The following is a 25,485-nucleotide window of genomic DNA, read 5'->3' on the forward strand; positions in this document are numbered from 1 at the left end:
TTATAAAAAGTTATAAACAAGTTATACAAAGTTAAAAAGTTATAAAAGTTTCAAAAAGTAATAAAAATGAATAAAGCAATAAAAAAGTAATCAAAAGTAAAAGTTATATAACATTTTTTTAAAGTTATAGAAGTTATAAAAAGTTATACAAAATTAAAAAGTTAGAATAGTTAAAAAGTAATATACAAGTTTAAAAAAGTAATACAAATTAATAAAGCAGATTTTTTAAAAAGTTATACAAAAAGTTATAAAAACGTTATACAAGTTAAAAAGTAATAAACAAGTAAAAAGAAGTAATACACTAATAAAAAGAAGGGAGAAAAGTAATACAGTAGCGAGGTTCACTCTAAACTACGATTAAAAACAAATACAGTTACTAACCAAGTAATTTTGTTGGTATGAGCAGGGGTGCACATAACTGGTACGCAGGTACGCATGCGCGAGAATAATCAACAATGCGTAATGCCACTTGTGTTACTTCGCGCCTTTGCGTACTTGACCGATCTGATATTGATCGTATCTAACCAGCAGCATGTCACTCTGTCACTCTGTCTGTCCCCCCCCCCCCCCCCCTCAACAACTCTTCTCGGCTCGCGAGCGGCAGAGCTCCGATGCCGGCGCGCGCATCGCTCAGCCGTGATGCGCACACACAGGTGAGCACACAACACACAACAAAAAAGCCAGGTTGTATATCATACTAGACAAAAATATAAGAACACCTTCAGAAACTGTCTTGATAGTCTGTGTTATTGGAATTAGAAAGCAGTTGCACATTTTGCTCTACATCAAATTTATATTTTTGACTTGACAACATATCGGTCTTTGTCTGGGAGTTTTTTTTAAGTAACCCAACACCACATTTTCTCATAATGATATTAAGGTTTTTGCCAGAATTTCTTGATGCGAGAACAATGGAAAGAAAGGTTTAAGACTGTTTCTGAATATTCAGCACTGAAAGCGTATACGTGTAGCCTATGTGTTTATGTAAACATTAGTTTGTATAATATAAATGGCTCACTTATATTTCTTTTTTTAATTGACAAAATGTAATATACAAAAAAATTCAGGTAAACATCAGAAAACTTTCTTCTGTTGAGTTTTTGACAGTAGGTTTTGGTTTTGACAGTGGATGCATGTTTTTCACTCTGATGACGTGTCGAAGTAGCAATTTCCCAGACTGCTTTGCGGCCTGACGGCCCACGTCATCGCTGCGCAGCCGCAGAGGTCTCGCACCAGTGAGCTGAGGTGGACTTCTTCCCTTCATCGGTGTGAAAGGCACGGCGCCGTTGAGCGACTGGACCTCGGAAACAACACAAAACCTATCTGACAGCCACGATGACGCGTATCGCCGCCTTCCTCGCCCTGCTGGTGGTCGCCTGCTCCGGTAAGTCAGTGGGGGACCGGTGGAAGAGATTTACCGTGGTTAATCAGCCTGTAACGCTAACGAGCGTGAGCTAGTAACGTTAGCTTGTTTGTAAAATCACGTCCATTCGTCCTCTTAATTCGGTGTAATGTAGATCTTGGAGCAATGTGCATTACGCGTCAATGCTGGGCAGATGATTCACTGGTGGTCAGAAGCTGATCTCTGCTCTGTACTCTGGTGGCAGGAGAGAGCTGCACGGACCCAGTGATCACCCCGTCGGCCTACACCACCTCTGACGCCGTCATCTCCTCTGAGTCTGTCTTCATCGTTGAACTCAGCCTGGTCTGTGCCAACGGAGCTCAGGTAACCGCCACCCTCCAGCCCCCCAAACGGGCACGGAGATGAGATATTCATGAGTATTATCATCGAGCAAATGACTCACTGGCGATCCTTTCGTTCTTCTCCAGAGTGTGACTCTGTATGCTGATGTCAATGGAAGACAGTTCCCTGTGACCAGAGGACAGGATGTTGGCAAGTACCAGGTATGCTAGTGCCCTCGTGTTCATGGATTTAATCTCACTGGAATTGATTTGTTAGTTCTAGATTACACCAGACAATGACATTGGTCATATAGCCACGATGAGTGGCGCATCGAATGCCGCCTAATTGAACATCAGGCAACCTATTCTTATGTTGGACCATCCCAAACCTCTGACTCTTAGTACAAACATCATATTTGAAAGATGACCAATCTCTGAACCTGGATCTTATTGAAGAAGCTTTTGTCAACATGTGATTTCTTCCCTCAGGTGTCCTGGAGTCTTCCTCACAAGCAGGCCAGCTCTGGAACATATCAGGTTAAATTCTTTGATGAGGAGTCCTACAGTGCCCTGCGCAAGGTGAGTGTGTGTGATGCACAGATTAATAATAATTTACTGCCCGTAAGATCCACTGCATGTGCAACATTCAAGGTTTAAAGGTTGTCTAATTTGAATTCCATGTGTGCATCTCCTTTGTTTCAGGCCCAGAGAAACAATGAAGATGTAAATGTCATTCAGCCTCTCTTCTCTGTCAACATTGACCACAGGGTAAGTCTTGAAAAACTTGTGTATGCACAATTATATTATAGTGCAAACAAAACCCTCTAAAAACCTAGTGTACATAATCTACCCAGGAAACAGACAAAGTAAGTGACTAGCTGGTAGACTAGTGGTGCATTTAGCAGATATTTCTTTCAGGAATTAGTGGAGACCAAAGACAGAACTAAGACATCTTGGACGTTGGACTTGCAGCCAGCTATACAACTCCTGATAAAAGCTATTGTGTCTCAGCATCTGCTGGATGCTGTTTAACATGTTATAACCTTCTACATTGATCATGTTGGCAGTGACGTGATCATTGCCAACATGTTCATTATCACTCTTCTGCTGCCTCCAAGAGGCTAAAATCAGTTATTGCAGTTTCAAGTTGATATATTATTCCCCAAAGAGTCTTAAGAAAACATGTAATGACTTTAAGGCATACCTATACCGTCTGTTAGGAACAATAATTCGTGTTTTATTAAGACAACATTTTTTAAATAAGATTGTAATCCTCTGTTTATATTATTCTGTGACTGTACTCTATATAGACTATTTCAGATTTAAAGCTTGAATACATACATTCATGAAATAACTTGTTTGTCCCCAGAGACTCATTTATTCAGTTGAAGCTCCTCAGAGACTCGTTTTGATGAATTTGGGATACTATGTTGTTATTGCACCTTCATAAATAGATCCTCTACATTAGTCATTCCCAAAGACGGTGTCAGGACCCCTGAAAAATCAATAACCCATTGGGTCACAGACATCCAACTTTATCAATCACCCGGGTCGTATTTCTAGAACCAGGTGTAACTAGAGAGTATAATTTGCTATAATTTGCTAACTTCTCTTTGTCTGAACCTGTGATGAGCTTTAAAACCAAATCTCTCTGCAGGGTGCGTGGAACGGTCCATGGGTGTCTACCGAGGTGGTGGCGGCCCTTATGGGTATCCTGGTCTACTACATGGCCTACAGGGCGAAGAACACCATCCAGGCATAAACGATTCACAATCACTGGATTGTTAAAGACTGAACTCTCGTGGATCTCGGCCAACGGTCCATCATCCATTGTTGTGGCAAGCCAATAGGATTTTGCCACTTGATCTGCTTTGGGACAAGGAGCAAGAGCAGTAGTCTTAAAATATGTTTTAATTCAGACTGTGTCTGTATGCCATCAGTCTTATCAATTTTTCAGATGAATTTCGTCACAAATTTGTCCCGTCAATGGATGGAGTTTTGTAAACATTTGTTTTCTTTTTTTTATAAAGACAAACAATAAACCTGGACCACATAAATAAACAAAACCGATAGATGTACTGTATTCCATTGATATGTTCAGATCATGCTTGTCTTTCTGTGGCGGTGCGCTGGCCGGAGTGGGACTTTGTGGACATGTTGAACACCAACAAAGGGCGTCAAGACCTCAATGCATATGAAATGTCAATGTGACTGCACTGGCTGGCCGAAGAAGGTCTATTGTGTATATGTCTCTTCAAATTAATTCATTAAATGGCTGGTTTTTCTTCCAAAGTGTTTTTCCAAATGACAGACCGCCTCTTTATATTAGTTTTTCTCTTCGGCTGGCAGATTCAACGTCTTGTTCCAGAGCCACATACTGTGTCATTTCTGAAAATGTGTTTTTTGGGTTGCTGATTGTAAATTGGTTAAGTCTGGATGATTCAACAATCCCTGACCTCATCTCGGTCAAACAATAACTGGTTCCAAGCAGATCTAGCGTTTACTGACTAATGTCTTGTTTCCCTTCTCTCTAAATCTAAGATTTATATCTAAGATACTGATGCAACATGACAACAATTATAGAATATTTGAGAATTCATTTTCTTATTTTTAAATGTTCACCCCTTGTACCCATTTAATAGGATTTATAACGGTTAACAAAACCAGAAAGCTGTAAAAATGTTCAGCTTGGAGGTCTGGCCTCGGAGGTTATTTCCGTCTACAGGGCAGTGGTCTTGGTATTCCTAGGTGGTCAGGGTGAGGAATGTGTTTAAGGGCTGCAGCAGCTGATGTCCTGTTCTGGTTTCTGTCCGCACGAACAGTTCACATGTAATATGTGTTAAATCAGTGAAGAGGAGCTGCTGTTACCCTGCAGTGCTGCCAGTTGAACACACCGTGGCAGTGCTGAGCTGTTTTTAAAGCCTGGGTATGTCCAGAGTGGCCAGCTATTGCCTCATGGATAGATTATATGTGATTATTGTTTTTTGGTTCATAATCAGCTTTTACTAATGTAATGCAATACATTGCATAATGCCCTTTAAGGTACTACCGCACTTATGATCTGGTTTGTTAGACATTTAAACTGAGCATGTCTATTTCTGTAGTTGGCCTGAATCTGTGTTTGCACGCACAGTCCAGCACATGCAGGGCTGCTGCGTCCTCGACAAGAGCAGCGTGACTTCTCCCCGACACCCATGTGACGAATGTAAACTTTGTATACGGGTAATGTACTCCACACACATAAACACTGCACAGTGTACAGAGTACACAAGTACCTTCTCAGTTATCATATGTCTGCTTTCTGTAGCTTTGCCAGCACACACACACACACGGTCATGGCGTAAGCACATCACAGCGTGTGTCTCATGTCACCTTAGCAAGGATACAATAGAGACATCACAATGTTGGTAATTCAGAGAAGACGTGAGCTGGAGGGATTCCAGGCCCTCCCTCGTGGAGCCACCTTTTAGACTGTGGGAAGTGGGGGATGGCTGGATGGAGGGATATATATGGAACAAACAAACAGTGAAGAAAGGCAACTGAGCTGCTGTCACAAGACGTCTTTCTCTTTGTTGTGTGATAGAGTTCAAAGTGTTTAAAATCAGGACAGATGATGTTCAAAGGAATATTTTGAGATTGTTGATTCGGAATTAATGCACTCACAGAAAGTTGCAAACTATTCTTTCAATGACAATGTTTGTTTCTGTTGAAAACACTAATTCACAAGGTCGCGTAAACAAACAAATGTGAATCTCATGATTTTCTCTATAATTAGACAACACGTGCTTTTTAAATCTTGATTCACCAGTCCAACTTTGTCTTTAAAAGTATTGAGCACATGTGCTTATTATTTAGTTCATCGTGATCATTATTACATAAGACCCATGTTTACTGAGACACAGGAGCTAAAGAAATCTGGGTATGTGTGTGAGTGCTGTGAGGCAGAGAAAAGCTGCTCTGACAGGTGTGTAGAACACCAGCTGTGGGGAGGCAGACACTGATGGGCTTAGTGAGATTCAGCAATGTGGAAACTGGCGTCGCTCAAACTATCCTCATAGGAAGTCACACTTTCTGTCTCATGTAAGCATTGTTTCTACTTCTCGTTCTTCACACTTAAAAAGATGAAAAGCAGAACAAAGTCAACCAACTGAGGGCGAAACCAACAATCAGAAAACCAGACTGTATGTCTTCATGCTGGCTTCCCCTTCCTTATTCTACAATAACAGTTATTGTTCTAGATATTTCATGCCTGTGTGTGTACAGTGAGGCATATTATATGAATAGTTGCTTCCATCACAACAGTTGGACTGTGTTTAGAGTGAATCAACTCCTTGTTAGTTCCAAGCTTGTGTGTTTCTTCTGTGTTATTTCCCTCTTCCTGTCCTGTTTGGGCATTTTCAAATGCGCTGATCCTGTTGGTGCAGTTGCCAGTCAAGAACCAGCCATATATGGGGAAATGCCCTTCTCTCTCTGCTTTCTTTTCCTTTATCATATTAGACAACCCATATGACATTTCATTCTTTTGGGAGCCTCTTCTTTTTTTTAAACATGTATTTACATGCGCTGCTCATAGCTGGCCGGTTGCCATACCATATTGGAGGTTAAACAGGAACAGACACATCACAACAAACTGCTGTAAATCCTGTAAAAGCATATTGACTGAGCTCCCATAAAATGGATTTGATCAGACAGAAAGGAAGAATTACAGGGTCTTTGGTTGAGGTGTAAACACAACCACACTTTAAGTAATGAAAACAAGGTGGTCGATAATGATAAAAGCTAACCTTGATTCCTCTGGCTCTCAGGGGAATAACCCATTTTAAGACAAATACAAGCTTCATCTTCTCTATGAGCCAACTTATTTTATAGGATCACTGCTGCCAATAAAAACAAAAGTATGGCTACATTTAGCAAAACACACTTGAAAGCAGCTGCAGTTAAATTGTTGTATTTAATTAAGGCCTATCTCTATGCAGATACGTTTCATGTGAGAAAAAGGTCTCCCAGCTGTTTGGACGGACAGAAATAATGACAAAATCCTGCAGTTGAAAGAGGGTAAAGTGAATTTGAATGATGAATCATTTATCTTTCGCTTCCTCTGTTTATAAAGTATGACGCTCCGTTGCTCTCCGCTAACACCACTAGAGTCGGTTGTGTAAGTCGGTCGGGCCTCCCGCTGTCTTGGAATGAGCTCAGTAGCAGCCTCGGCAGTCATCAGGTCTGTTGAGGGGTCATGCGTTAAGCAATGCAGACACTTGCTCACTCTAAAGCTTCGGGCTCCAGGTCTGATTTATTCTGACTTGGTCAGGGCTGTGGCGCTCCGTAACTCTTCAGAGCCACTGGATGAACTCCTCGGCTGACCCTAAATTGATTCGAAGAGGGACATTTACCTTTTTTCCTGCCCTTGTGAAAGCCACACAGAGGGGTCAATTACTTTCTTGATACCCCCATTGCAGCCACAGGCCTGGCAGGAAGCTCTGCCCCACTGTGATGAAGAAGTGACCTTGAGTTTAGAACTCAACCTTCCTTTAGCTCAGAAACCATAAGCATCATGACATTCAGCATAAACAGACCCTCCTTGCTGCGGGTTTACAAAGACGCAGTGACCTACACTACAGACCATCTGTCATATGCTCTGACAAGGGGGGATGATAGAGGTTGGGGTGGTAATAGCTACTGTCAGATCCCCACTGTGGGACAAATAAAGGAATATCATATCATATCATATCTTCTATCCTCAGGAAACAAGGGATATTGTCTACAATGATGAGTCTAATTTTAGTGGGTGTTTGTGCAAGCAAACTCTCCATTTATCGTAGCATTTATTATTTAGCGCTTGTTAACTAATGGCTGTGCAGTCGGGATAATGCAGGATAAAAGTGAGTTTGGCCTCTCCCATAAATCTGAAAGGCTGGATGGATCTGAAATCAGATTATTTTATTATAAAAGTATCATCCTATGACTTCTGAACTTCCTGGCAGGAAGCGGAAAATACATGAACACCCTGAGGGCTTCGGAGAAGTTGATCTATTTCCTGATATAACAAAGTGATACAAGGAGCGTTGTTGCCGTAACCGTTGCCGTAACCTTTTGTTTTGGCAGAGAATCAAAGTGCTCGCGTCAACAAATGCACAGCAGCTTACTGAAAGCACGGAGGAAAAGGTGAGGCTCCTCCTTCGACTCAGACGGGTGCTCCTGGGACACCTTGAAAACTTGCAAGTAATGTCCGGCAGGATCGAAACACTGTCATGAAAAAACGATGTGCTGAATTGGCTCCAAATGAGTGGAACAGCATTTAAGAAAACACATTACTATTTACTGGAACATCTGATTGGTAATTAATAGTTTGACCACAAAGAGTAAATTCTAATCTTATTTTATACACACGTAAAAAAATCACATAGATATCCATATATGTATGTACAATAGCTTATATAATCATACTTTATCAACAATGTCATAACATTATTATTGTAAGTCTGTCATGCAGTTGAGGGGCTTAATACAATACTCTTTATGCAGAAAAATGTAATATAAAAACTGTACATAAGGCAGCATCCAGGAACTAATAACTATAAATATAACAATTACTATATATATACAATATACCATATATGTATTTGTATATACATGTAATTAATTGTTACAAATACATGTGATTTATTTTCAATTATACAACAATAAATACAAATATAAAACACATGGCTCTTAGTGTGATATAACCAATGGTCCTATCTAAGAATAACTAGGCTGACATCACCATTCAGAGATCACTCCAGTGAAGGAGGCCCCTCTGAAAATGTCTATTGACATTACAGGCACTTGGTTTGACTGGAAGTATTTTCGCTGTTGATAGGAAGTCTTTCTTCAAATGCCGTGCAGTTGTTTTATTTCACTCTACACGTCTGTTGAAGTTTTGTATTAACCTTTTAAGACCTGAATTTATTCTACAGTCAAGCTTTACAAAAATCTTTGGTTTGACACCCCATTATTGTCTGCATATCGGACCAAAACAATTGTATGATTTACATTTAACGTCTATCTTACACAAAATGTGACAATATCTAATGTGCCTTACATTTTCAATAGATATATTTTACATTGTTTACCACTGTACATGGAATGCACTTTGTTTCCTTCCTGCGTCTTCTTCATGTTCTTGTTTCTTACAGTATATTCAGAAGAGTATGACGAGAAGGTTCTTTCTGTGTTCGTACCAAATAGGCTACAATCATACAATTGAGTCCAGGTTGGTTGCAGAAACCTGGATTGCTCATTTGTATTCTTCGAGGCTTTATCGTTGTCCTGTCATTTCTATATGTTATATGTGGGTGTGTTTCTCTCTGCATTAATCCACAGTATTCCATTTACTTGTGGGACGGTGTCGACTGCACTGCCCTCATGAGTGAATCTCCATCTAACAAACATTTTGCCTTTAAGTCACTTTCTTTGAATCAACAAAGTTTGTTCACATTATTCGATTTCTACTTCAGCCTCCGGGCTGCTCTTGCAGCTGGAGCATACATTCGTACCACGTCTGTTCTTATTCTAACAGCAGTCTCGCTCTCTTGCTGCCAACATACATCTCTCTCTTTCCGTCGGCCTGCTGCTTTGTTTTCCCTCCACCCATAGTGTTGTGTGCTACTTAGTATATTAGGCGTGCCGTAAGGCTGTTAATACAGTGAACCACTCCTTGCATTCCTGTCGCTATGCTCTGTCTGAGCAGGGAAAGGGTTTTTCTCATATGATAAATGCACACGGTCCTACTCAACTGCAGCTGAGGGGGAAACCTCCTTACTTTCAAGTCCATTTTGCATTGGAGATGCTGTCTCTGACAGCTGCTGTATATTCTACATCCCCTCATAAAATGGTGTTGACGTCTTCAATGACACAATTCCTCTCTGCTGGGGTAAAAAGGACCGGTGATTACAGATAGAGGACCTGTTGACAGCACAGCTGCCCTTGTTGTTGATAACATCTGGTGGAGGTCAGCGTGCTGTGTTGTCAGGCTCCGACGCTTTGGCTGGTGGTGGCAGAGTTCTGTGTAATCGCACGTCCTTCCATCGGGCCTGTGTGCACCGTTGCATGTCTTTTCAAACATGTCTCTTTGTTTGTTTCGGTCTCATCAGTCTCTATCAGTACATGCTGTCCTTGGTGGTGGAGGTGTGTGTCGTGGTGGAGTCGTCAGGCAAGGAGCCCCGGCGGCCAGTTCCTGACCGACAGTGCAGCAGATTCAGCAGCTCTCTGGACACACTGCTGGAGAACGCTGTGTAGATCCACGGGTTGGTGCATGAGTTCAGACTAGCCAGCAGCATCAGGATTGTGAAAGCCACTCCTGCTGAGGGCACACACATATACACACACAATAAGGAAACTGCACATGTACTGTACATGCAGAGACAAGTACATATTGAAGCATGACAATGTAACATTTCATATACAATTGTGGACAGATGATCACATTATTCTCTTCTCTTATATGAGACCAAGATCAATTGGTTCAACAACTATTCAGTTTGAATGGTAAAACATATTTTCCTTCGGAATAGCTCTAAATATCCCACATTCTGCATACTTTTACATTTTTTGGGCACTTGGAACACGCACATATCAATGGCCAAGGTGCAAAACCTCTTCTCTGCACTCAGTGTGTTTTTATTTGTTTGTATTTTGTATTATGTATTGGGTATTCTTAACAAATAGTATTGTGCAAGAAAACAAGTTTTTCTATTTATTTTTTTCAAAAAAGGGATTTTTTTCAGATAGGAGGTTTTACTTATTTCACAATTGCCAATAAAGTGGGCAGTACATGTTGTTTTGGGAACACAAATCTGATGATAACCATCATCAGCTGGATCATTGTTGATAGAATTTCAACATCTGGATTAATAATCAGCATTTACTGGCTTTTGTTGTTTGTTTTTGCTTCAAATTAGAGGTCACACATCCTGTACCTACTATCATCCAGAACGTACGACTCCACACGCCTTATTTGCTTCATCATCAGTTTCCGATAAGCACATCAACAGATGCTGTTTGTGTGCCAAAATGTACAGAGGCCAGGGATGTCAACCAGGGGTTTTGTTGACCTTGTATTATATTCACTGTAACCCCATTAGAGCTGAAGCTACATGTCCTTGGAATAATGTGTATTTAGACTTATTGAGTTGAACAACAACATCAGAGGTTGTTGCTTTAAACCAGACCTGATCGTATAGCTTTTGTTTGTGGCTGCGTACATTGCCAAACAGAGAGGGTTTGCACATGTAGGGTAATTAAATGGATAAACTGGGCCAAAGAGGATCAATCCATCTGAGAAAAACAACTTCAATCTATAACCGTCTGTTTATTATTGTTTTCTGAGGAAAAATTGCACACAGTTTTGACCCAGAACTCTTTGAAATCAGGCGGGTATCATGGATAAGCAATAGCCATAAAGCATGTGTGACTGACCTTGGTCTGGAGGGTTGGGGTCCCAGGCTGCCCAAAGCTGGACGATGAAGAAAGGCGACCAGCAGATAGTATAGACCAGCACAATAACTAGGGTCATTTTCACCGTCTTGGACACGGCCTTCGTGATGCTTGGAGGCAGAATGACTGGAGAGGCTGGAAGGGAATGGCGGGCGTAGTCAAGGGAGCAGCGGGCTGAGCCAGAGGGCATCTCCTGGCCATCTGAGCCGTTCAGTGTTTGCTGCTGTGCAGCCAATGCTGGTGTAGTCACGTGGTCACTACAACAACTATACTGGATAGCGGATGGGTCATTGTCGCAGCACTCTCCAACTTGGCTGTTATGAGTGTTATTGTGAGGGTTGTTATTCACACCCTTTAAGAACTGTCCTCCTCTGCCATCCCTACCTCCTCCTCCGGACGCCCGCCTTCCCTTCTCCCTCTCTCTGGCCCGTTCGTCCTCCTTCTTCAAGCTGCGGAAGGGGAAGAAGATCTCTTTCTTCTTCTTTAACTCAGCCATCACAATCCTTTCTGACTTAAGGTAGATGTTGTTGTGAATCTCTCGGAAGATTCTTATCTAAAAAGTAAGATTATTTTTAAGAATTAGCACAGTTTCATATGTGGGAAACAATTCAAACCATCACTCAAAAAGCTAAAGGCTTAAGGACTGAGTTCACTGGCATGTGCCACATTCAGATGCTTGTCTTTGCTTTTTGCAAACAATCGTGTCTTCATTTTGTGGCAGAAGATTTAGAAAGAAAGAGAGAGTGTGTGTTGGCTTTCATTGTCAGCCATAAACCAGTGTCAGACATATTTATGTAATACCGCTACTTAATGCTACCCTGAGAAACTAAAATAATATTTTAAAATGGAATAATAATAAATCATGTATACTTTAACTTAAAAAACTTATTTTAAGGTGTGTTGCTGCAAACTGTTGCTCTTCTGCCACCTATTACTCTATGAGGGCATGATTTAGACACTGCAAACTTTAAGAATGACTTCCTTCTGAAAAGATGTCTAAATGGGCCTCTCACTTTGAAATCTGATAAGGAAAAAAGGGCAGGGTTTCTATGTTTGGCTGAGATCTGGTATATTCCATTTCTTGGCGGGAGGTTCTCAGAGTGGGCAGATTTTCTGAGCAGCCGCCTCAGCAGTGGTTGTGCAAGTGCTGTATTAATTAGGGGAAATAGCAGGACCCTGGAAATATCTTTCCCCAAATAGAGCAGCAGGCCTGATAGGAGACAAGATGGCCCAGAATGCCTACCCACTCTGGGATGCTACATAACACCAACCTAAGTCCATGCTATGGTGATCAAACAATGCCTGCCAAATTCTCCTTCCGTGAAAACAAGACAGCATTTCATGCATGCCACACGTTTCATTCTTGGATTATGTTCCATTCAACACATAATCCTAGCCAACGTACGTTGTGGGCGGTGCAGAGATTCAGAGCCAAGCTGTCATAACCAGTATTACCTGACAGATGGTAATTATGAGGGCAGGGAGAACAAACACAGCCACGGTCATCCAGGTGATGTAGGCCTTCAGCCCCCACGACTCAGCAAAGTGACCCCAGCAATCGAACTCTCCAGAAGCCACTTCTGAGCGAGAGAAGATGAACGCCTGACAGATCAAACAAAAGGAGGGTGGTCAGCACACCTGCAGATATGACTGCCAGTTCCGTTTTCCATTAGCTGAACTGCAATGACCTCGCCGAGCTAAAAATAGACTAACATCTTGAGTTCTCCAGTAGAGATCAGAGTGTGAACACCCGCTAAGTTCTCATTTCCTATTTCACCATGTGTTGTTGTGTTTGCCTACGGTTTTGTTTGGATGTGTGTTCCTACCTGTGGTATGCTGAGGACAAGCGCCAAGCCCCAGGCCACCATGACAGGGGTGTTCCAGCGGGACATTGCTCCCCCACGGTAGGCTTTCAACGGGAAGCAGATGGCCTGGTGCCGGTCTACCGTCATTGCAACTATCATGTAGGAGGAAGCAAACATCCCAACAATCTGCAAGTACTTGACGGACCGGCACAGAAAATCAGGCCCCTGAAAGCTCCCTGTGATGTCCCATATTAGCTGTGGCAGAACCTGGACAAACAAAACAAAAAGGAGACCATTATAAAAGTAGCTCTTAGAACAGTGGAGCTTTTTTCTACTTTGGCCTAAAGGGCAAGTCTGATGATACTCTATATTTATATCTATTCAAAATGTTGCTTGTATAATCCAAGCCTGGTATTGCTCATCTCTTTGTACCATAGACCTTCATTGTTGTCCAAAAACACGTCAGTGAGCCACACTGACTACCTTTACACAAACACAATATCTTGTTTTCTGCTCTCATTTCAAATAAGACAATAAACACTCTAAACTGTTTACAAGGCTAATGAAAATTTAATATTCCACTAATAATGCAGCTTTGCGTACACTGATTAATGTAAAACATCCCAGAGATGTACATCCGATGACCTCACCCTGTAAATAACTTAAACTACCCTCCTTTTCCAGCTGCAGTCATGTTGTGGTGTACCCTCGTTTTCAATGTTCTGGATGTTTTGAGAAACTGTTCTTCAAGCTATTATTGTTAACGGCTATCCATGCGAACAGACTCATTTTTCATCATACAAATATATTTCTAGGGTTACGCCCGAGAAGTTGCAATTTAATGCATGCTATTTATTTTTAAGCCAAACTATACTCCTTAATTTTACAGTAGTATCATGTCATCACCAACCATCCGTTTTAAAATATAACACAGATATTTGGACCTATGTACAATGGTATTCGACAAAAAAGAACACAGAATCTGTTTAAACACCTTACAGTTCAATACAGTACATGGATGCTATTTTGTGGCCTCAATGTTACTGTATACTATCTATCACATCAACTGTATAAATCCCAGTTACAAAGGGGACTAGTCCAGAAAAGTAGATAAAGAGCAATTTGTAATAAATGTCAAACAGATATTGAAACCAGTTTACAGCTCACTAAAAGGCCAAATGTTGCTTCCCGAATTGCACGAGTCATTAACAAATCCATGTAATGTAGCATTAAGAAAAACATGTGGTTTAAGGATTATTTTTTGGATATCCTCGAGAGGAGTCATATTTTAAAATGTGTTGACTGAATCTAATTGGGCCTTTTATTTTATTGTTTACATTGCTGTCATGGTCTCATGTCACTCATGAACTGACCTGAAAGAAGGCCACCACCAGGTCAGCCACACAGAGGTTGACCATGAACACGTGCATTGGTGCGTTTTGCTTCCCCCTCCTCAGCAGCACCCACAGCACGAAGCTGTTTCCCAGGGTGGTAAGAGCCAGCACCACCCCGAGAACTGCAATCTCTGCCCGAGCCAGACCCAGGTCCCTGATGGGCTGGGGCAAGGTGTGAGGCGTGGGGGTGGAACCATTCTCAGAGAAAAACCCAAAAAATGATCCCCCGCTTTGAGAACTGTTGAGGGAGTTCAGTTCAGAGACGAACGAGGAAGAAATATTGTTCCTTCCTGTGACGCCGAGAGAGGAGAGGGCTAACCCATCCCAGTCCGTTTCCACACTGATGCTTTCCATTCCTGAAAGACAGACAACAAAGTGTTAATGTGAATCATTTAAATGGTGCCAGGAGTCACTGATGCTGAGTCACAAGACTGTCTATGCACAGATTTGACCAGATGGGGATTTTCTTATAACACAACAAGTTTACTTGTTCAGTCTTATCCCCATATCAATGTCATGCCTTAGTTTATTATTACATTTCCTCCGGTTGTCTTCAGATTTGTCAGCTGAGAAATGTTCCTTGATCATATCACTGAAAAGTCCAAACCAAAAGACTTGAGCTTTTTATTCCAGATACTTGACTAATGAATTAATAACATTTTGGCGCATCTCTTACATTTTTACATCATAAATAGCTTTTGTTATGCAATTTCATTCAATCTGACTGAAAATAATGAAAGTCAGAGACTGTCTCAATAATGCAACCTTGTAAATATTGTTATATATTAAAGTCTTCAGTGCGTCTGTATCCATCACAACTGTCAGTTCTTCATTGATGCAACTCCAGAATTGTTTATTTTCTTTAACATATTTTCTCAAGGTTGATTGACAGCGTTCCCTTCTATCCCACCACTCTTATTCCTTCACCTCCGCTCTCACAATCGCTCTCATCCCCTGCTTATACCCCCTTGCATTCCTGCCTTCCCCTGTTTTTGTTCACCCCCCCTCTCTCTTTCTCTTCTCTCATTCACCCAATCATTCTTTTCTCTTCCTCTTCTCACACTCTCTTGATCTCAATAAACTTTACGTTTATTTTTCTTTACTTATAAATAAATGTCTCAAAAGTACAGAAAGTTCATCGGAATGAGATGACAATTTAAGAAACAGAGTCGTGGGATGCTGGGGGAAGCCGTGGTCAAATAAATGGCACGTATAGAAAAAAAGCCTGGGAGGGAAAATGAAGGAAGATGAAAGAATAGGGATGAAAATATATATATATGAGGAAAGGGCACAACACACAACACAAAAGGAAAAGAAAGAAAGAATAGACAATAAATAGAAAAAAGAGAACTACCAGCGCTGCGTGTCGATTGACGTTCTTGATGTTTTCTTTTGAACAATGTGCAAGGAGCGGCTAGGTATGTGTTACACTTAATGGGTGCTTGGATAGATTTCACGTCTAGAAATAGGAGGGAAACTATATTCATAGTATTGTGCAATCGGGTGTGACGAACAATACTATACAAGGTTGTTCTGACTACTCCTCTGAGACCTAATGGCCAAATTGTGAGTAATAGCGTACTCACTGCTGGGTGCCAGAGATAACACAGCTGAACACATTGTCAAACGTTACATGCTGGCTTTGCCAGAGGAATGCATTCAGATGAACGCATGATAAGCCAGACCAGCTGGACCTCTCCACCCAGCATGAAGGCAGAGTCACGAATGAAAGGAAGAGAATCTGAGTGGAACCATTTTCTTAAGTCAGAGAAACACCCTTCGGTTTTCAGTGACTCCCCGCTGCCCCAACAGACGACCACAACACTACCAGGAATTGTATGCATCGGCTTTGTGACGTAGTCTGCTCCAATGTTGGCTCTGTCCAAAGGTCCTTTGGATCAAAGCTAGTAATATTCTTTCTTATTATCTGTTTATTATTTTTCCTTTTCAAATTTTTTTTAATTAGGGGTTTAGACAGTGAGGGCTTTTTTCATCAAGGAATCTTCTGGCCTCTCTTTGTCAGGACCTGAGGAGCCTTGCCCTCACTGTAATTACAGCATAATTCATGAGAGGATTCTTTGTGCCGCTGCAGTCTATTATAGAAACTATAGAAACTCATTATGTTGCCTTTATTGGCCAATTTGATACATTTCTGAAGTGAAATACCTTTTTTTAAGTATGCCTCCGTGATGATATGGTGTAATGACTTAGGGAGGAGGTAGAAATCCATCCACACTATTATAGTCATGTTAAACTAATTGAATATTCTTCTAAATTAAATAAACAGATTAATAACGGGCAGGAGGAACGCTCTGTAATGGTGTCTGGACTTTTGGGGAAGTAGAATAGAATATACACTTTTATTAATCCCCAAGGGGAAATTAGTTCTCTGCATTTAACCCATCCTTATTATATAGCAGTGGCCTGGGTGAAGCGGAGGAAGAGGGTGCAACTGGGGGTTCAGTGCCTTGCACAACGACTTGCTACTTGGGGGAGGGAGGAGAGCGAACCCACAACCTGCTCACCCTGGACCCCCCCCCCTCTTACCCCACTGAGCTAAAGCCGCCCCGTTATGTGAGGCTGATTGATTGTTGCATCTCTGTGTTGTTATGATTCTGAATGAGCCTCTAAATTCCTGAAGGACACAAAATATTTTCTTCAAATATGCTCATGTCTCATTTGCATTGCTTGTGCTTCCAAGAAATCAAGACGGATTGTCTTCAAATTGCTCCATGGCTCCACGACAGGAGACCCATGCAAAGCTCAACATTTGGCACTGATTTTTCCTGTCCTCAGAGGAAATTCCTTAAACTAAGGGTACAGACTGAGAGATGGTACATTTTGTCTGTAGAACTGTGCTGGATGCAGTTTAAGTATTCCTTGACATATCCTCACTCTTAAAATGGATTCTGCTTTGCTCTCTCTCTAATAACAAACAGCACATCAGATCTTGCTTATCTGTCTGCTTGAGTTATTGTAAAGCACAAATTATTCCATCTCGCTATGCTCCATGCTTTTAGTAGTTAGTGCAGGACAGTAACTTCCTCTTGTTACTTTAAGGCTTTCACTTTGATTAATGATGGAGTCGATTCCTCTCTTGCTTTCCTCTGAAGAGGCAAACTAGTGTTCAGCTATCCATTTTCATGTCCTATCTATCCTAAACTGCTTTCCCACACACCCTCAGGGATGTCAGCAACAGGTAATTAAAGTGTGCAAGAAAGAAAATGTGACAGCTACAGAGCGTTCACATCTTTTAACATCTCGCTCCTCTTCTCTCGCTGTTCACACATGTTTTGGTCATTCCCTTTGACAAACTATGTCATCTTCCAGCTATGTCGAGATTCAAACACTATCTTTTTGTGTCAAAGTCCTCTTAGTATGTTGAGTACCAACTGTCTTCAAGAGACACATTCAAGGTCAAAATTATTTATTTGGCCATATTTTTCATGTGGCAAACATATTTAATAATCTAAGTTTAGAGGTTACTAAGCATAAACCTGATTTGATATAGGCAAACATACTGTGAAGATTCCCTGTGATTTCAACTCATCCACGTATAGGGCTGCTGCTGGTTCAAGGCCAAAACTACTATAACTGCATGTTTGCATCTTATTGATCTGTGCAGTTGCTATTTCTGTAGATTATTTCAAACGCAGGCTATGCAAAAGAAGAGCTATTGACTTTCTTCTTTATTTTAGTTTTTTCTTTATAGACCATTATTACCGCCTTTGTTTTTCATTAATATCTGTATGACATTAAAATGAATCAGCAGGCTTGAAACATAAAGAGCACAATTTGCCGCAGGGAAAATCAGGTCTGCAAATTAATATCTGTCAATGTTGCATTATTGATAAGGCCCTTTAAGGACAGATCACTACTGCACTACATTGACTAAAATCAATGCAAACTTGATCTGCACTGTGAAGGTTTACATTACAATCATGCGCCTAGGTATTGTTAATAGTTTCATAAGTGTGAATATGAATGGAATACAATGGTTGTCTGAAATGGTACACAAATAGGCTCTATGCAAATCACAGAAGCAAAGCAGTTCCGATGTAAAGTAGATGTAAAGGAGATGTGACGCACATCTACTGCTTTGGTCTTTAACTACATTGTTTTGTTTTCGTCAAATAAGAATATCTTTTTAACAAGAAATGTTGGGTGGACTCTGAATGTTCCAGCCTACTTATATCTTGTCATCACTTTCTTTGCAGAGAAACACATACCTCTCCTTCTTGTAGGCACACTCAAAAAAATGATTCAAGCCCTTCTTAGAGGTGACACATTTAAATATTGTTTGATACATTTAAATAAATCAATTACAAAACGAAGATATTTATATTGAATGGGTGTAACACAAAATGTATGAATACTTTCATTTATTAGATTTAATTAGGTTACACTCACAAAAACGATTCAAGCCCTTCTTCGAGGTGACACATTTAAATATTGTTTGATACATTTAAATAAATCAATTACAAAAATAGATATTTATATTTAATGGGTGTAACACAAAATGTATGAATACTTACATTTATTAGATTTATTTAGGTTAGATGGTGTGCATATCAACTCAAAATAAATGTGTTTCATTGAGGACTACCCTTTGCGCATGCGCCAGCTGAAAATCAGTTGTTTGCATGAGGTGAAGACACTTTCAGGGCTGTACGGTGGTGTAGTGGCTAGCACTGTCGCCTCAAAGCCAGAGGTCTGTGGGTTCAATTCCCAGTCGGGGCGTTCCTTCTGTGTGGAGTTTGCATATTTTGTTAGTTAGATTATATTTTGAGTTGGACAAACACAAATTAATTTAATTTAATGAATATCGTGATTTTATTTTAGATGTATTTGATACAAATGAGTTGGACTAACTTAATTACATTTTATTGCACTGATGTGCTAAATTTGAGTTGGAGTTGCATATAATTACTGGATGGAAAACCTGCCAACAATTTAATTGAGTTCATCCAATGAGTCATTTCTTTGAGTGCACTAAGTTACTTCAAAAACTCAACTCAACTGGAGTGATGAGTTTAGTTGCTAATATTAGATTATGTTGGCATCAGTGTCAGACAAACAGGTTCTTAATTACACCCTAGGTGTAATAATGCCTTCCTTCCCTGTGCCTGGATGTCAGTCCTTTGATTAATTCCCCGTGACCAGGTTTAACCCAATCTGATTAATGAGAAACTTTCAGTCGTCATTAGCAGCCCAGTGAAAACTCTAATTTCCTCTTCTTCCTTTTTCCTGTTAATTTTTATTTTCCACATTCACCCACCCATTCAATTTTCTCTCCTTCTGTCACCAATCTACCATCTGATGTCATTAAGGATCAGAATAGTGTCTGATATGCTTATTACCTATGTTGGATCATTAATATACATTGGCATCAGGAAACAGAATTTAAATAGCCTGGTCCAATCTGCAATTAAACCCACGGAAAACAAATCACATAAATTAAGCATGAGGCTGCATCATGTGATATTCTGAAGCGTTGGTATTCTCTTCTGCTTTTATTGGGGTGGCAGGAGACTGTATTTGCATATTGATCAATAGGTTCTTACACAACAAAGGTCTGGATGAGTCATATGGTGCCACACGCCAGGCCGTGTAGCACTTCATCTGCATGATAAGGCAGCTATGTCCATGCTTTCTGCTTCAAGCCCCACATATCCCTAAATTTGATTCCCATTGGCGCTTTCACATGCAGCATAAATTCCCTGTCTGAACAAGTCGATTCAATGACTGGTTATTTCTCCGTATATATGTATGCATTTCAATGTGTAGGGGAACCTGCTGCACTTAATAATTCACAGCGCTGTATCCCGTTTTCCATTCCATGTGTTCCTTTTTTTCAGAGTATCGCTCAGGTTGGAGCCTTGCAGCTGGCTGCAACCCATGTGAGCAATAACATGACAAACTTTTTTCACTATCTTGTAAAAATAACCCATTACATGTTAATCATGTGGAGCCACACCTCGTTACCTCCCACATGTCAGCTGTGAATGTTTTATTCACAAACATGAGGACAAGTTTATTTCCATAATACACTGACCGGTGGACAGACCTCCTCTCGGTCTGGTGTTGCCGGAGGTACAAGTCCTGTTATCAGCACTGATAAAGCTCGTTCATAAGACCACTGACTGCTCCTGTTATGTATCATTAACTAGCACACTGTCAATACGCATGTGACCCGAAAAAAGATATGTTTACGTCACACAACTGGGATAAAATTCTGAATATTCTCCAAGAAGAACGGAAACTGTGCCGGAGTTTCACCACATCAGCTAAAACAGGCCTGGGGGTTTGTATATTAGATTGTGCCACATGATGAAATTATTCCCAGACTGTGAAAATAACAGTAATGATGATCATTTTTCCTGATGGGGGCTACAATCAAGGATGTCATTTTGTTGATATTATAGATTGTGCCAAACAAAAAAGAAAAAAAAAGTATGATTAATGGAACAAAATATTTTTTGTCAGCTATTTGGTTGATACAAACACTCCCTGGCCTGAATCACAGCAAATATATTCTTCTGAACATTTATTCTCAGAGAGAAACAATGATAAGTTATAGAGTGATTTCTTTCATGGTTTAATTGTTTGATTACACCCGTGGAAACTGGCAAGACAAACTTCTGCGACGGTGGATGTACAGACTTTAATTTAGAATTAAAGCTAGAGAGACATTTTAATTTCAATCTATATATTAAGTAAGTAATTGTTCTGTAAGTCAAGTCAAGTAATAAATAAATTTTCTTTGAAGGTACACCCTTGGGTGCATCATAAACACACAGTTCATCATCGAAAGAACTTTGATCCTAACATTTGGTCAGGACACCCACATTTAAAAAGAAAAAGGCAAGAAAACACACAAGCACATACAATAAGAGCACCCCAAGGTGATTAGCTATACCTCTGCCGCCTCTCACCTTGTTGTCAGTGCATGGTAAGCTTTCTCACGCGTGTCCTTTCGCTTGGTGGGTTTCGCTCTCGTCTCGATGACTGTGGGAACAAAGCATTAAGAGCCGTCACCATTACTGTCCATTAACATTACATGAGAGAGCAGATCACGTGAACAACCTGAGGATTTCCTTGAGCTTTTTTAATCCACGAAAAAATTTAGAGGACAAAATGCATTTTCAATTGGGATGTGCCATAAATTATTTCCAATCAAGTACACCCATTACCATACTGCCAGGCATGATACGCACACGGGCTGCTGTGAGGTCCCTTCATCCGTTTGCTGTCAAATCAACTTAATGTGATATTCAATCGGTTGAAATAAACAGATACTACACTAAATAAATGTGTCTGTAAAGATCATATATACGTATATAATTTCTCTCAAGGCAGTAATCATTTATGTAAATGTATTCTAATGTAATATCAATACTTTAATTCATGTTCCGAAACAGGTGTGTTGGCACTGTCTCTAAAATAAGATTTGTTTCGTATTCCTCTTCTTCAATCTTATGAACATTCAACTAAACTGATTTATCTCTTTAAATAAGAATAAATAACAAGACCTATAACTTTTATTTTAATAGTGCAAATGTGACACTAATCAGAAGAATAATGATACTGATGATGACAGCATGACAAATGAGTGAAAATAATATTCAAACCTATTTATAAAATACTGAATACAGAGCTGTCACGAGTCACATGTGGACCTGAAATGCTGTAAATATACAGAGATATGACTTACATTAATCAGGAAACAAATCCATTCACTCACATTGTAACCAAGTTTAAGTTCCTGCCGATCCCTGGAATGTTAAGTGTTTTCAATGGTTAGAGGATTCATTTTTGGATGATTTAAATTATGTTTATATTAATTTAAGTCTAACTATCAAAATCAGTGTTTGTATTAAAATTCAAACAATCACCAAAGAGTAAATCAAAAGCACTCACAAATGATCCACTTGAATGGCGCAGCTGTGGGACAAAAAGCATTCAGAATGTCATCTAAAACATCGGCAGTGCTGTCTATCCAAGTCCTTCCGCTCGGTGTGATATCAGCCGACTGAATGAATGTGTATCAAAGCCAGCTAGTTTTTATTTTCATTGAGTGGAAGAAACAAGTTCTTCAAGCTCTGTGTAAATCCTGTGTGCGCGTCCTGACTGCATTGTCCTTGATTGTCTGAGTTCAAGTCAAGAGTATGTCCGAGTAATCCATTTGATAGCCATGCGTGTCTCAGGTCCTTGCGCGTCACCTTACGCTCTTGCAATATGCTGTGCCTCCAGCACCACAAGCAGAAATGAATCTAAGCTGCGTCTGCTCCTACCTCCCCCTCCCTCGCCCGCTATCCCCTCCTCCTGGGTCAACCAGCCTGTCCTCTAGGACTGAGGGTGGAGCGTGGAGCCAGGGTTGGAGAGAGGGTGTAATACATACCTATGAAGTGTATCAGAGAGAGCGAGAGAGGGAGGCCGACAGTGTTTATCTGCATGTGCACATAGTGTATACTTGTGTGCATATGTGTGCAAGCTTGTTTTGAAGTTTATGTTTGTGTGTGTGCGTGTGACAGGGAGACTCCTCCCATCATTGGAATGATTTATGCCTGATGTGAGTCATTGATACATGACACTGGGGTTTTTATTCAGAGCTCTCTCTCTCTTGTTTTGTTCTCTCTTGCCTTGAATCTCCTTTGTTGTTGATGGACAAGGGCCAGGGCATTTTCACCTATCCAGGAATGCCGATTGGCTGAGTCAGCAAGGCAGCCGCAGGTCACAACCCTTAGTGTACACACAGAACAATAAAGGTTAGTGCAACAAAAAAAAAGACCTCTCTTTCTCACACATGCACAGATGATGGCAAGGAAATATAGTTGTCATGCACAGGTGTACACAGTGTGGGAATTCTTCAAATGTATGCAGATAAACACACACTCTTATGCAGAAACTTTGAACACGCACACAAACAACAATCCAACCAAACAGGCAAATGACGCACAGAATTTGGCACGTAAATTGCACCCTTCTCTTACATTTTCCCCAATAGTTGCAGTTAACAAGGAAACTGTACTTCAATAACATTTTTAAAGTAGTACATCATTCCCATTCAGTGGCCCCCAGCAGTAGCAGCATACACACAGACGGCATGCTATACCCATCAGGCATTATTGGCCTGTCTATCCCAAAGCCAACGATTCTAGGCCAGCAGAGACTAGATGGTCCCATGTTGTCAGAAAACCTGGCGGTTTTCCACAGTGCTGCCAGGTTCACATCAGTCGAATCGTTCTGTCTTGCCACTGACGAGGTGGGGTGGTAAGCTCCCTGAGAATCACTCTAATATGATTTTTATCATGGCTCCTCTGGTCTTAGTGGACGTTAGGTCACAAAGCGGTAAAGCAACAAAATGACTCCACAATCCACTTAGTGCACATGACAACTGACAAGAGAGAGAAGACGGAGCAGCAACAAAGACAAAATCATTCATTAGCTAGCAATTAAATCATGTTAATTGTGTGAAGAGAGATACTGAACAATTGGCTCAGAGCTTTCAAGTTATTAAAATGCAAATTTGTACATAACCTGTTTGAATTTTTTTAAATCTGGGGACACATCAACCCATACGTTACTATTATCTATCATCAGGTAGAGCATCTCTTGCATATCATGTTCAGGCACGGCCAGTTCTAAAGTTTTAAAGGAATGGTGAGACCTTTAAATATCTCAATCTATGACAACCTTTTCCTCAGAGATTTCTGGCTTGACATTCTCCCACATGTTCAGGCTTATTTCCAGCTCCTAGTATTGTGCCAGAAATAAAATAAAAATGACAGCTGTTTCCCCCTGTGTCTTCTGCAAAGATCCTTTAATGACTCTTTTTAGGGAAATCTTTAACCAATCAGAGGTGTTGACAATTATATAACAAAATATTGCATTTAGAATATTAGGAGCTCAAGAGACACGGAGAGAATCTTGGAATACAATGAACCGATTCAAGTTCATTTTTAGTCCAAATCTGGCAGTGTCAGAGATCACAAACATGACTTTCATCAAGCTCACCACAGAGATATGAGGCTTAACTCAAAATTCACTCAAAGGGACAACAAGTCCAATGGAGCCGTTTGTCTTCCTGTGGACAGGTTGAACCCGGCCATGTCTTCAGTCACAAAGCACACGCAGAACACAACACCTGATCCTACAAAGTTGGCACTGAATAATTAAGGAACATCTGAAGTAATCATTAACTGTCAGCAGACCCATGAATAACAGAGGAAGAAGAAGGATTTGGGATTCACCTCGCGTTTATCTATAACCAGGGAAATATATTGCGGGAGATTACTTTGCCAATAAACTGCAGTTATCTTTCTAAGGCCCTGTTCCGATCATTATTCTTCAAGCTCTTTTCCCTGAGATGCTACAATCATGAATCGCTTCTTCAAACCTGTCCCTAACGATTAAAATAAACATTTCACCTTTATTTTTAGCATTAAAGTGAATGCTCTTATACAAAACTACAGGTACAAAAGTAAAGTATTTTATCTATACCACGATAAAATAGTGGGTGTCACAAACAATTCCATTCAGCTCCATTATATTTTTGTCTAAGAGGTGGACAATTCAAACAGCTAGTAAACTATTTGCACGGCTAGCTTTAGATAATATCAGGGCTCTCAAGTTTTGAAGACAGGCAAGAGTGACATTTCCATCCCCCCCCCCCCCACCCCCCGCGCGAAAGAAATTTTCGGATATCACAATTCCAGGATGCTTTCATTGGTTGCTGGATTAAATCTTACCCAGATACAACAGATACGGGTTTTTTTTCTGATTGGCTATTGTGTACCCCATATTTTTGTGTGGATTGGCTGATAAGTGGCACCTCACAGCAGAACTCCAGGGGAGCGCTTGATTCCTCCACGGTGAGGGCAGCGCGGCTCATGTTTGCGCGCTGCGGCACATTAAAACATTAAATAGCCGAGAGTTTTTTTTCAGCGTGAGAGATACGATGTGTGGCGGGAGTGCGTGACTTAAGACCGAAATGCGCTTGAGAGCCCTGAGATAAGTATTGATGAAGATGTGTTTGTAATCTAGCTGAAACCACGACCATGTATGAATCAGGCCTGCATGAATGTGTTAGCTGGAGGCTATTGGAGAGGAGTAACGCCAGCAGATGCAGT

At 40.6% G+C, this 25,485-nt stretch overlaps 2 protein-coding genes across 6 annotated transcripts; one reads left to right on the plus strand and one right to left on the minus strand.

The window, feature by feature from the left end:
- Positions 1–603: 603 nt before the first annotated feature.
- ssr4 (signal sequence receptor, delta) lies at positions 604–3,968 on the plus strand. Of its 2 annotated transcripts, XM_056422890.1 has the most exons (7): positions 604–653; positions 1,166–1,384; positions 1,608–1,726; positions 1,831–1,905; positions 2,173–2,262; positions 2,386–2,451; positions 3,341–3,968. In XM_056422890.1, the coding sequence occupies exons 2-7, from the start codon at positions 1,336–1,338 to the stop codon at positions 3,443–3,445; spliced, it is 504 nt and encodes a 167-aa protein (XP_056278865.1). In that variant the 5' UTR covers positions 604–653; positions 1,166–1,335; the 3' UTR covers positions 3,446–3,968. The 2 variants fall into 2 exon arrangements, with proteins under 2 accessions (XP_056278865.1, XP_056278864.1); XM_056422889.1 differs by lacking the exon at positions 604–653 and having other exon boundaries at positions 688–1,384.
- Positions 3,969–8,043: 4,075 nt separating this feature from the next.
- Positions 8,044–22,625, minus strand: LOC130199777 (vasopressin V2 receptor-like). 4 transcript variants are annotated; one of them, XM_056423524.1, is made up of 8 exons: positions 22,274–22,625; positions 22,098–22,128; positions 21,289–21,361; positions 14,333–14,709; positions 12,981–13,226; positions 12,610–12,756; positions 11,137–11,707; positions 8,044–10,021 (listed from the first exon to the last, which is right to left on the minus strand). In XM_056423524.1, the coding sequence occupies exons 4-8, from the start codon at positions 14,705–14,707 to the stop codon at positions 9,819–9,821; spliced, it is 1,542 nt and encodes a 513-aa protein (XP_056279499.1). In that variant the 5' UTR covers positions 14,708–14,709; positions 21,289–21,361; positions 22,098–22,128; positions 22,274–22,625; the 3' UTR covers positions 8,044–9,818. The 4 variants fall into 4 exon arrangements, with proteins under 4 accessions (XP_056279499.1, XP_056279498.1, XP_056279500.1 ...); XM_056423523.1 differs by having other exon boundaries at positions 22,068–22,128; XM_056423525.1 differs by lacking the exon at positions 22,098–22,128 and having other exon boundaries at positions 8,044–10,018.
- Positions 22,626–25,485: the final 2,860 nt, after the last annotated feature.

This window comes from Pseudoliparis swirei, chromosome 9, assembly GCF_029220125.1.
Source record: "Pseudoliparis swirei isolate HS2019 ecotype Mariana Trench chromosome 9, NWPU_hadal_v1, whole genome shotgun sequence".
Classification (NCBI taxonomy): Eukaryota; Metazoa; Chordata; class Actinopteri; order Perciformes; family Liparidae; genus Pseudoliparis; species Pseudoliparis swirei.